The sequence below is a fragment of the Mauremys mutica genome, chromosome 1 (assembly GCF_020497125.1).
Source record: "Mauremys mutica isolate MM-2020 ecotype Southern chromosome 1, ASM2049712v1, whole genome shotgun sequence".
NCBI classification, from domain to species: Eukaryota; Metazoa; Chordata; order Testudines; family Geoemydidae; genus Mauremys; species Mauremys mutica.
Window position 1 is genome coordinate 105,294,963 of NC_059072.1, and position 12,654 is coordinate 105,307,616.

The 12,654-nt window shown below is 45.7% G+C and overlaps 1 protein-coding gene across 2 annotated transcripts in view; it reads left to right on the top strand.

Annotated features, from left to right (window-relative positions):
- The first annotated feature begins 3,537 nt into the window (after nt 1–3,537).
- AGK (acylglycerol kinase) overlaps nt 3,538–12,654 on the top strand; it is a 55,752-nt gene continuing 46,635 nt past the window's right edge. Inside the window, exons 1-2 of one of the 2 annotated variants that reach the window (XM_044989469.1) lie at nt 3,538–3,693; nt 5,079–5,256. In XM_044989469.1, coding sequence (XP_044845404.1) covers nt 5,147–5,256 — 110 coding nt within the window. In that variant the 5' untranslated portion in view covers nt 3,538–3,693; nt 5,079–5,146. Of the gene's footprint in view, nt 3,694–4,002; nt 4,020–5,078; nt 5,257–12,654 lie in introns of those variants that run through there. The other variant, XM_044989479.1, reaches the window with a different exon arrangement.

Sequence of the window (12,654 nt, forward strand, 5' to 3'; positions counted from 1 at the left end):
TTAGATTAATAAAGGTTATGGGATGATTCGATTACAGTCTGTAAGTATCTATATGTGGAATAAATATTTAATAATAGACTCTTCAGTCTAGCTAGCAGACAAAGGTATACCATGATCCCATGGCTAGAAGCTGAAGATAGACAAATTCAGACTGTAAATAAGGCATAATTTTTTAACAGTAGGAGTAATTACCATTGGAACAATTTACCAAGGGTCATGGTGGATTCTTCATCAATGACCATATTTAAATCAAGTTTGGATGTTTTTCTAAAAGATCTGCTCTAGGAATTTTTTGGGGGAAATTCCATGGCTTGCGCTATGCAGGAGGTCAGACTAGATGATCACAGTGGTCCCTTCTGGCCTTGGAATTTCTGAATCTATGAGTGGACATATTTAGAACATTTAACAACATAACAGGTGCATTGTACAGAGAAATAGCTGGAATATTTAGCATTAAAATATGTTTGTTGTATCAGGATGTACCTAAAATGTTCATCAGCAGTTAATCAAGCCAAAACAGACCTTTTATTCCAGAGACAATTTGTTCCAGAGCATAAAATGAAACAGATATCTCACAGCAGGGGAAAGAACCCATAGGTTTTGGTCTGTTTTCTGTACACGAAAATGCTAAGGGCAGAATGCCCCCTGGATTCTCTCCTACATCACCTCCATGACAGGCTTCTTGAATAGCCAAAGAACTATGACCGCACCATCATGTGCATTGTCCCCAACACATAAGAGGAATGAAAGTTATATTGTACCTGGGAGCTGGAAAAACAGCAGAGGGAACGACTCCTTTCTCCCAAGAGGCATAAGGCCCCCAGGATGTGGCCTGTGGAAAAAACAGTTACTCCTAGAAATTGTACCAGCAGCAGCTACATCTGCTGTAGCAGGAGCAAGTGTGTGCCAGCTGGTGCCTTTAAAGCCTCTGCACTCCTATCACATTTTGCTCTTTTGTTCCTGGATATGCATGATGATCTTATGAACATAGGAGTCGTCAGATAGCAGATGGACTAAACAGACATCATGTTCACGTTCTTATGTATGAGAGATGCTGCCAGCTACTTGTTCGTGAGGGCTGATTGACTGGACAGGGCAGAGAAAGAATGGGAGAGGCTCGCATAGCCCTGGGAGTCCCTGTTATCAGAAGAAGAAGAACACGACTTGTACTGAGGCATAGGACTGATTCTCAGGAGCAAGTGTGGAGGGTACTTGCCCAGGAATGTCATGTGGAGAGAGTACAGAGGGCAGCTGGGTGGTAAGCTAGGATGGGGTATGAGAGTGAGGGTCAGACAGTGGATTGGAGGATGGTTAGTGAAGGAGACTGGGGTGAGTGAAAGCTGGGTAAGGGTTACTTTGCTCTGGAAAAGGATTTTAGCAAGTGGATGAGATTTGTACATACTGGGGAACATATACATAACAAGACATATGCATAACAACTAAGTACAGAATAGCAAAGTAACTTGCCCAGGGTCACACAGTGAGTCGGCAGTGGAGCTGAGTATAGAACACGGGTTTCCTGACTCCCAGTTCAGGGCTCAGTTCACACAGTAACCCACTGAAAAAAACCCTTTATTCATAAATTCCAAGGCCAGGAGGGACCACTGTGATCATCTAGTCTGACCTCCTTTATAACACAGGCCAGAGAATATCCACAAAATAATTTCAAGATCATAGCTTTTAGAATCAGTCCTGATTTAAAAATTGTCAGTGATGGAGAATGCACCACGATCCTTGGTAAATTGTTCCAATGGTTAATTACTCTCGTTTTTAAAAATGTATGCCTTATTTCGTCTGAATTTGTCTTGCTTCAACATCCACCCATTGGATCATGTTACACCTTTCTCTCCTATACTGAAGAGCCTATTATTACATATTTGTTCCCTGTGTAGATACTTATAGATTGTAATCAAATCACCACTTAACCTTCTCTTTGTTAAGCTAAATAGACTGAGCTCTTTGAGTTTATCACTATAAGGCATGTTTGCTAATCTTTTAATCATTTTCATGGCTCTTCTCTGAACCCTTTTCAATTTATCAGCATCATTCTTGAATTGTGGGCACCAGAACTGAACACAGTATTCCAGCAGCAGTTGCACCAGTGCCAAATACAGAGGTAAAATAAGCTCTCTACTCCTACTCGAGATTCAAGTTTATGCACCCCAGGATTGCAAATAGTCGGCCACAGCATCACACTGTAGTAGTACCAGGTTTACAATGGCGCCAGTGGGTAGTGGTGCCATGGCGCCGGGCCCACAATCAGAAGGGGCCCTGGCTAGCCCGATCCCCTGGCCGACTCACCCGTACCCGGAAAGCTGCCCCTGCCCCTGCTCCGCCTCATCTCCAAAGCCCCTGTCCCTTCTCCACCCCCGTCTCTTGCCACCCCTGCTCCACCCTGCCCCAACTCCAGCCCTTCCTCTGAGGACTGCAGCAGGTTCGGGCTGGTCAGAGTGGTGGGGAAGGGGCATGGGATGGAGAAGAGAGAGGGATGGGGGAAGCAGGGGTGGGGAGAAGAGGCTGGGGGAAGGAAGGTGGTGGGATGGGGAGGAGATGGAGTGGTGAGGAAGGGGCATGGGATGGAGAAGAGAGGGGGATGGGGGAAGCAGGGGCGGGGGAAGAGGCTGGGGGAAGGAAGGTGGTGGGATGGGGAGGAGATGGAGTGGTGAGGAAGGGGCATGGGATGGAGAAGAGAGGGGGATGGGGGAAGCAGGGGCAGGGGGAAGAGGCTGGGGGAAGGAAGGGGGTGGGATGGGGAGGTGATGGAGTGGTGGGGAAGGGGCATGGGATGGAGAAGAGAGGGGGATGGGGGAAGCAGGGGCGGGGGGAAGAGGCTGGGGGAAGGAAGGGGGTGGGATGGGGTTAGGGTTAGGGAGTGGTGGGAAAGGGGCATGGGATGGAGAAGAGAGGGGGATGGGGGAAGCAGGGGCAGGGGGAAGAGGCTGGGAGAAGGAAGGGAGTGGGATGGGGAGGCGATGGAGTGGTGGGGAAGGGGCATGGGATGGAGAAGAGAGGGGGATGGGGGAAGCAGGGGCGGGGGGAAGAGGCTGGGGGAAGGAAGGGGGTGGGATGGGGTTAGGGTTAGGGAGTGGTGGGAAAGGGGCATGGGATGGAGAAGAGAGGGGGATGGGGGAAGCAGGGGCAGGGGGAAGAGGCTGGGAGAAGGAAGGGAGTGGGATGGGGAGGCGATGGAGTGGTGGGGAAGGGGCATGGGATGGGGAAGAGAAGAGGATGGGGAAGCGGGGGCCCAGCATGTGGATCCCCTTGCAGCAGCTGGGGCTCCCCTTAAGCAGGCCCATCAAACCCTCACCCTGACAAGCCCCACCTCCCCTGCAGCTATACCACCCCCATGAGCCCCCCCCAGACACCCTCCCCACTGAGCCCCAACCACCTAGACCCCCACCTCCCCTGCACCCAAAGGGCGCCCCTCACTACAGGCCAGGTGGCCTAGGGACGGAGTCAGCCCAGCTCCCCTCCCCGCTGACCCGCCCCGCCGGCCCCGCGCGGGTCGGAACCCAGCGCCGCGGGAGCTGTTTCCAGCGGGGACCGGCCGGGCAACGTGCTCGGGCGGCGGCAGGAAGGAGGCTGCGGCGCGGGGCGGGGAGTGCGGCGTGTGCGGGGGCTGCAGGGACCCGCGCCGCCCCGGTCCCGTTCCCGGCTGAGCGTCCGAAGCCCCCGCCAGGCAGGGGCTGCGGGGTGAGCGGGGCGCAGGGGCTGCAGGGCGAGGAGGAGCAGGGCAGGCAGGGGGCGCAGGGGCAGGGCAGGCGGGGGAGGCACAGAGGCTGCAGGGCGAGTGGGGAGCAGGGGGCGCAGGGACAGGGCTGGCGGGGGAGGCACAGAGGCTGCAGGGCGAGTGGGGAGCAGGGGGCGCAGGGGCTGCAGGGGCACAGAGGGCATTGGGCTGTTCAGTTAGTTGCGTGCCCTCATGTATAGCACAGCACAGAGCGTCTCTCTCGTTTGTTCTTTTTTGCCCTCGATGGAGCCCTCCATGGTGCAAACAGTGTGTGGTGTATAATGACTGAGTGGGTATATGTAGGGCCCTACCAAATTCACGTCCAGTTTGGTCTATTTCACGGCCATGGGATTTGAAAAATCATAAATTTCATGATTTCAGTTATTTAAATCTGACATTTCACAGTGTTGTAGTTGGAGGGGTCCTGACCCAAACAGGAGGGGTGTGTGTGTGTGGCGGGGGTCACGGTACTGCTACCCTTACTCCTGCGCTGCTGCAGGTGGCGGCAGCTGCCTTCAGAGCTGGGCAGCTGGAGAGCAGTTGCTGACTGGGAGCCCAGCTCTGAAGGCAGGACCGCTGCCAGCAGCAGCGCAGAAGTAAGAACGGCATGGTATGGTATTTCCACCCTTACTTCTGGACTTGTGCGTGCTGAGCTGGGCCCTCAATCAGCAGCCGCCACTCTCTAGCTGCCCAGTTCTGAAGGCAGCAGCGCAGAAGTAAGGGTGGCATGATATGGTATATATTGCCACTCTTACTTGTGCACTGCTGCTGCTGGCAGGGTGCTGCCTTCAGAGCTGGGCACCTGGTCAATAGTCACTGCTCTCCGACTGCCCAGCTTTGAAGGCAGTGCACAAGTAAGTGTGGCAATACCCCCTTAAAATAACCTTGTGACCCCCCTGCAACTCCCTTTTAGGGCTGGACCCCCTATTTGAGAAACACTGGTCTCCCCCGTGAAATCTGTATGGTATAGGGTAAAAGCACACAAAAGAGCAGTTTTCATGGGGGTAGGCCGGATTTCAAGGTCCGTGACCTGTTTTTCCTGGCTGCATTTGATAGGGCCCTAGGTATATGGTATGCAGAAACTGAGAGCATTTTTACTGACCCACCAAGGGAGGAGAGGATTTCCTCACCAGTTAGAGATGGTTACGTGACCTTATAATAGTTTTCCTGTTGTGGAAAGCATTTTTCTTGTGCAGGCTAACTGTGCAGACAGATCTGTCCCTCTATCAATAGGTGTTTTACAGCTCTTGGTCAATGTCTAGTTTCCTTGAAGGGAAAAGAAGCAGAGGTTTTAGAAGCAATAATATCACGGTTGTCTCTGCTCTCATTGAATTAATCTCATTATTAGCTCATCACACTGGGACTTGCAAGTTCTCATCTTCCGTCCTCTTCCTGCATTGCCCCGTGAAGATAGACATGGCCAGGATGGTCAGAATGTTTAAAACCTTCAAGACTCACTGGAAGAAAACCACAGTTGGGGTCTGCTTGCTCACCTGGGGAGGAAACTGGCTCTATGGAAAACACTGGTAATTATTACCTGGCCTTAAAGAAGTACGATAACAATGAACCTTTGTCTGTATTTTTGCTAATACCTTTTGATGTGGCACGTGGACAGTAGTGAAGTTGGGCAAACATCTGTAAAACTTGAGAAGGGTGGTTATAGATAGAGCTGCTTGCTTGGGAACCTTTAAACAGAAAGGTTTTGTGAACAACCTACTGAGCAATGATAAGACTGTAATTTCCCTGAGAGGTTCTTACAGTGGCATGGTTATCCAGAGAGAAGCTGCAGTAGCATAGTCATAGGAATTGTACTCCTGGGGGAATTCTGCACCAAAAAATTAAAAATTCTGCACACAATATTGTAAAATTCTGCATATTTTATTTGTCAAAATAACACAATGTAATCACTCTGGTTTCAATTATTTTGATAATTTATTTAAACTACAATACAATGGATGGAGAATGGGAGTGGGGAGCACTGGAGGAAATCCCCAAACCCCCTGTGCCTAATAGTAATGTAGCTAGGTTTGACCCTTTATTTCTAGTTATTAGTCAACAAATATATGCAGCCATATAAGAACATAAGAACGGCCTTACTGGGTCAGACCAAAGGTCCATCAAGCCCAGTATCCTGTTCTCTGACAGTGGCCAATGGCAGGAGCCCCAAAGGGAATGAACAGACAGGTTATCATCAAGTGATCCATGCCCTGTCACCCAATCCCAGTTTATGGCAAACAGAGGCTGGGGACACCATTCCTGCCCATCCTGGCTAATAGCAATTGATGGACCTATCCTCCATGAATCTATCTAGCTTCCTTTTGAACTCCGTTATAGTATTGGCCTTCACAACACCTTCTGACAAGGAGTTCCAGAGGTTGACAGTGCGTTGTGTGAAAAAAATACTTTCTTGTGTTTGTTTTAAACCTGCTATCTATGAATTTCATTTGGTGGCCTCTTGTTGTATTATGAGAAGGAGTAAATAACACTTCCTTATTTACTTTCTCTATACTACTCATGATTTTATAGACCTCTATCATATCCCCCCTTAGTCACCTCTTTTCCAAGCTGAAAAGTCAAGTCTTATTAATCTCTCCTCATACGGAAGCCATTCCATACCTCTAATAATTTTTGTTGCCCTTTTCTGACCCTTTTCCAATTCCAATATATCTTTTTTGAGATGGGGCGACCACATCTGCATGCAATATTTAAGGTGTGGGCATACCATGGATTTATATAGAGGCAATATGATATTTTCTATCTTATTATCTATCTCTTTCTTGATGATTCCCAACATTCTCTTTGCTTTTTTGACTGCTGCTGCACATTGAGTGGATGATTCCAAAATCTCTTTCCTGAGTGGTAACAGCTAATTTAGACCCCATTATTTTATATGTATAGTTAGGATTATGTTTTCCAGTGTGTATTACTTTGCATTAATCAACATTACATTTCATCTGGCATTTTGTTGCCCAGTCACCCAGTTTTGTGAGATCCTTTTGTAGCTCTTCGCAGTCTGCCTGGGACTTAACTATCTTGAATAGTTTTATATTAACTGCAAATTTACCACTTTTTCCAGATTATGAATATGTTAACTAGGACTGGGCTCTGTACAGATCCCTGGGGGACACCACTATTTACCTCTCTCCATTCTGAAAACGGACCATTTATTCCTACCCTTTGTTTCCTATCTTTTAACCAGTTACCAATCCATGAGAGGGCCTTCCCTCTTATCCCATGACTGCTTATTTTGCTTAAGATCCTTTGGTGAGGGACCTTGTCAAAGGCTTTCTGAACATCTAAATACACTATATCCACTGGATCTCCTTTGTCCACATGCTTATTGACCCCCTCAAAGAATTCTAGTAGATTGGTGAGGCATGATTTCCATTTACAAAAACCACGTTGACTATTTCCCAACAAATTATGTTCATCTATGTGTCTGACAGTTTTGTTCTTTATGATAGTTTCAACCAATTTGCCAGGTACTGAAGCGAGGCTTACTGGCCTGTAGCTGCCAGGGTCACCTCTGGAGCCCTTTTTAAAAATTGGTGTCACATTTGCTATCCTCCAGTCATTTGGTACAGAATCTGATTTGAATGATAGGTTACAGATGACAGTAGTCCTGCAGTTTCATATTGAGTTCCTTCAGAACTCTTGGGTGAATATCATCTGGTCCTGGAGACTTATTACTGTTTAGTTTATCAATTTGTTCTAAAACCTCCCCTAATGACACCTTAATTTGGGACAGTTCCTCAGATCTGTCACCCCAAAAGAATGGCTCAGGTTTGGGAATCTCCCTGACATCCTCAACAGTGAAGACTGATACAAAGAATTCATTTCGTTTCTCCGCAATGGGCTTATCGTCTTTGAGTGCTCCTTTAGCATCTCGATTGTCCAGTGGCCTCACTGGTTGTTCAGCAGGCTTTCTGCTTCTGAATTATTTAAAAAATGTTTTGCTATTACTTTTGGAGTCTTTGGCTAGCTGTTCTTCAAATTCTTTTTTTGGTCTTTCTAATTATATTTTTACACTTCATTTGCCAGAGCTTATGCTCTTTTCTATTTTCCTCATTAGGGTTTATCTTTCACTTTTTAAAGGATGCCTTTTTGCCTCTCACTGCTTCTTTTACTTTGTTGTTTAACCACTGTGGCTCTTTTTTGGTTCTCTTACTATGTTTTTTAAATTGGGGTATACGTTTAAGTTGAGCCTCTATTGTGGTGTCTTTAAAAAGTTTCCATGCAGCTTGCAGGGATTTTGCTTTTGGCGCTGTACCTTTTAATTTCTGTTTCACTAACCTCCTCATTTTTGTGTAGTTCCCCTTACAGTAGCATTTAATTTCAGAGTTGGGCTGCTGTGGAGTTTTCACTGCCATGGGGATGTTAAATTTAATTATATTATGGTCACTATTACCAAGTGGTCCAGCTATATTCACCTCTTGGACCTGATCCTGTCCTCCACTTAGGACTAAATAAAGAATTGTCTTTCCTCTTGTGGGTTCCAGGACTAGCTTCTCCAAGAAGCAGTCATTTAAGGTCTCAAGAAACTTTATCTCAGCATCCCTTCCTGAGATGATATGTACCCAGTCAATATGGGGATAGTTGAAATCCTCCATTATTATTATTGAGTTTTTTATTTTAATAGTCTCTCTAATCTCCCTGAGCATTTCAGAGTCACTAACACCATCCTGGTCAGGTGGTCTGTAATATAGCCCTACTGTAATATAGCCCTATATTCTGCAGGTTCGGCCGATCACGGCTCCCACTGGCTGTGGTTCGCCGCTCCAGGCCAATGGGGGTGGCGGGAAGCAGCGGCCAGCACATCCTTTGGCCCGCACCGCTTCCTGCTGCCCCCATTGGCCTGGAGCGGCGAACCGCGGCCAGTGGGAGCCGCGATCGGCCGAACCTGTGGACGCTGCAGGTAAACAAACCATCCAGGTCCACCAGGGTGCTTACCCTGGCGGGCTGCGTGCCAAAGGTTGCTGATCCCTGAACTAGTGCAATTGTTACCTTCACTTGCATGTTAAAGTACTATTTTCAAGTGCTCATCAATAAGCACACATGTGATTTCAGCATCAGCACAACTTTAGTTCATGTGATCGCATTCTAGATATGTCAGCATCTGCCATAGCCAAAATATCGTTTGCCTTTTGGAATAAGATCACCCGCTCCTCCCTCACCAACTAGAGCAACAGCATATACAGTATAGTATCCACTGTTGCCTGTTTCCGTTATCTCTGTAATAAATGTTCCCCATAGGGGTCTAAATCCTGGACTGGTTTATGAAAAGATTTAAACAGACTTAAATTTCAATCCCAATTTTTAAGATTACTGTTAGCATGATTTTACTATAATGCAAATATAGCCAAATGATTCTGAAGTGCTATTGCTTTGGGGATTGCAATTCGCTCCATCATCTCCCTGTGTCTTTTAAATCAGTGTGACAAGGGCTTAACTGTTTCTTTTTCCCCTAATGTTAAAATGCTGCCAAGGCCTCAGTGGAAAACAAATCTGCTTATGCCGTGTATTATATTTTTCTTATTTCTTGTTCCCGGTTCTTTTTTTCTTCCTAGGGATAGCAGCATTAAATCAGAATCTTTGTTTTGAAGTGTCAGTCTGCTTTGGCTGCTTCCTTCATGCCTAACTCTTGGGACTTAGTTGTCTTCAGGGGAGTTACACCAGCAGAAAGTTTGGCCCATAGACTTTTCTTTGTGATAGTGTAATTGGTTACTGTGGCACTGATTGATGCCATGGAGCATGACAACTTCAAGTGCCGAATAAGCAGTGACAGCAGATGAACGGAGGTTCTGATTTCATGTACATGCCTCCAATAACCAAAAGACCAATGAAAGAGAAATGTCAGCTACACTAAATTATAAGTAGAAATGTCTCTTCTTAATAGGTTGCCTTTCACGATTTTTCTATGAGGTGCCTGTGAGTCTTTGAGGCTGTTCTCCCCTTTCTCTCCCAAGAAGCAGCAGAGAAGCTGACCTTACTTTCCTATGAGAAAGTTTTGCCCACTCTCCTGGGTGCCCAAATAGAACCATATTCAAGCACTTTCTGCTGCATGGGGGGGCAGGGGTGGGTGACTCCACACTCCCTCCTCTTACAGCACAGTGGAGCAGTCCTCTGCAGCAATATTCCGGGAGGATTGTGGACAGCACAGGGATATGGGCCCAGTGGGTCAACATATTGCATGATCCACTGGCCTTCAGAAAGAGTTATGGGCTATATTCAGTACTGGTCCCCTTGTCTTGTCATGAGAGTAGTTGGCACAGAGAATTCCATTTTGCATCATGTTTCTCCCCCACCCCAAGACACATCAGTCCATTTATGCGAGCTTTATTCCATTATTATTTGTATTACAGTAGCACCTAAAGGCCCATGCAAGATCATAGCCCCCCTGTGCTAGGCTCGCTATCTGTGTGTAGCAAGACACATCCCTGCCCTGAAGAGCTTACTGTCTAAAATAGACAAGACAGACGTATGGTGGGAGGGGAAACAGAGGCACAGAGAGGGAAAATCACTGTACTGCCTTTGGCCCACATGGTATATTCTGGAGTACTCTTTTCTACTTACTGTAAAATGTGAACATTTTGCATATGGTATATTTCGCGCTTTAAATTGGAACTAATTTTTGTGCAGATGGTCCCATGTAATTACCTGTAACTTAATAACTAGTGTAAATTAAATTTCAGTTGTTTTGGAATTCATTTTAAATAATGAAATTTAATTGAGCAATTATTTCAAGTTCTGTAGTATGTCCTACAGAGAAGCGATTATGTTGGACAAAGCACAAGAGAATATGCTGTGGGGAACAATGCCACACAGGCAGGAGAGAATGGACTAGAAAATGCTTAATAGGCTCTTTATATCTCTAATCTATATAATTCTATTTAACTTTAAAAAGGCACTGTAAAGGTTGGTAGGTCTGAGAGTTTCATATACTTTTCTCCACTTACATCTCTTTAAAAAGTATCCGAGATTCTTAGAATCTCTCTCTCTCTTTCTCTCCTGTCTGTCTGTCTATAAAAATATATATATATAATGTTTTGGTGGTAAAAGACAGTACGGTTAGGACTTGAAAAATATACCTAATCTCAACACATCCTAGCCCATGTGAAAAATACACATGTTGGCACACCCTCCTGAAATTAAAAGGAATAAAACAGTTGTGCACTATTTATTGTGTGCTGTGTTTGATTACAATAAATTGTCATTCACCTTTCTACATATGTTTTAAAATTTTGACTTGCTATCTCTTTCACCCTCCTCCTTGCCCCCCCTTTAAATACTTTCATTTCTTTCTTGGCTTCAATTCACAGTATTGCTTTCAGAGCATTCAAAAACTATCAGGGGGTAGCTGTGTTAGTCTGTATCCACAAAATCAACAAGGAGTCCGGTGGCACCTTAAAGACTAACAGATTTATTTGGGCATAAGCTTTCATGGGTAAAAAACCTCACTTCTTCAGATGCATGGAGTGAAAATTACAGATGCAGGCATTATATGCTGACACATGAAGAGAAGGGAGTTACCTCACAAGTGGAGAACCAGTGTTGACAGGGCCAATTCGATCAGGGTAGATGTAGTCCACTCCCAATAATTGATAAGGTGTCGTCAATTCCAGGAGAGGCAAAGCTGTTTTTGTAATGAGCCAGCCACTACCAGTCCCTATTCAAGCCCAAATTAATGGTGTTAAATTTGCAAATGAATTTTAGTTCTGCTGTTTCTCTTTGAAGTCTGTTTCTGAAGGTTTTTTTGTTCAAGGATGGCTGCTTTTAAATCCGTTATAGAATGTCCCGGGAGATTGAAGTGTTCTCCTGCTGGCTTTTGTATGTTACCATTCCTGATGTCCGATTTGTGTCCATTTATTCTTTTATGTAGGGACTGTCTGGTTTGGCCAATGTACAGCAATGCCCCTCTGCCATGTACATTGGCCAAATAATGGGCATGAGCTGTTATCCAGGAGCAGCGTCCAGCTGAGAAGCCAAGTGGTCCTTCCACCAGTGGTGGGGAGTCCCAGTAGGGTCCTGTCTGTAGGCCCTGTTCACCTAGACCACCTTTCTTACTGGTCCCCCCCTCCTATCACGGACCCTCCTGGTTGCTGCCACAGTGGGTTGGGGGTGGAGATGTCTCTGTACTATAAAGAACGATTTAAATAGAATGTTGTCATTTGTTTTTTTTAAATCCTGTTTTAAACATGTTTCCCCCCCCCCCCCCTTGCTCCTCTGTGTTTAGAAGGGTCTCTTGGACAGGCCAAAGAGCCACACCAAATGCTTTCAGGCACAACCCTCTCTTCCCCATTCTTCTTTCTCTCTGTGAGTGCACCTGCTTGTTTCTGTCAACTTTGGCTCCACAATGCTTTTCCTGGAAAACACACTTCCACAGGACCTGGGGAAGGGGCCTGCATCATCAAGGAAACAGTGAAACTGACTATAAACAAAGTGCTGTCAAAAGCACAACATAAATAAACAGGAAAAAATAGAGGTTTTTTTTAAAAAAAAACATCTAATCTCTTTCAGTTTCAGTAATGTTGCGGATTACTTGTAACAAAAGTAAGCACATCATTTTCACATGGAAGTGTGATTTTTCAGGTCGATGCCCCTTTAACCTCCCTGTGTTTCAGTTTTCCTGTCTACAAAGTGGAGATAACACTTTCCTACCTGATGTGGTTTTTGTGAAGATTATTAATTCATTTGCAAAGTGCTTTGAGTTCCTTGGGTGGAAGATGAAACATAATTGTAAAGTGTTGTTATTTATCTCAAAATAATATTTCTTGTGCTTGAAAACAAGGCTTAACATATAGATCTTTCTTGATCTCTGTGGAGAGCTATTGCTGGGGCAGGAGACAGAAGCCAAAAGGCAGGTGTGAATTATTTATGTGCATACTTAGTTTAATTTTTTTTCCCCATCCCTTGTCAGAATGCCA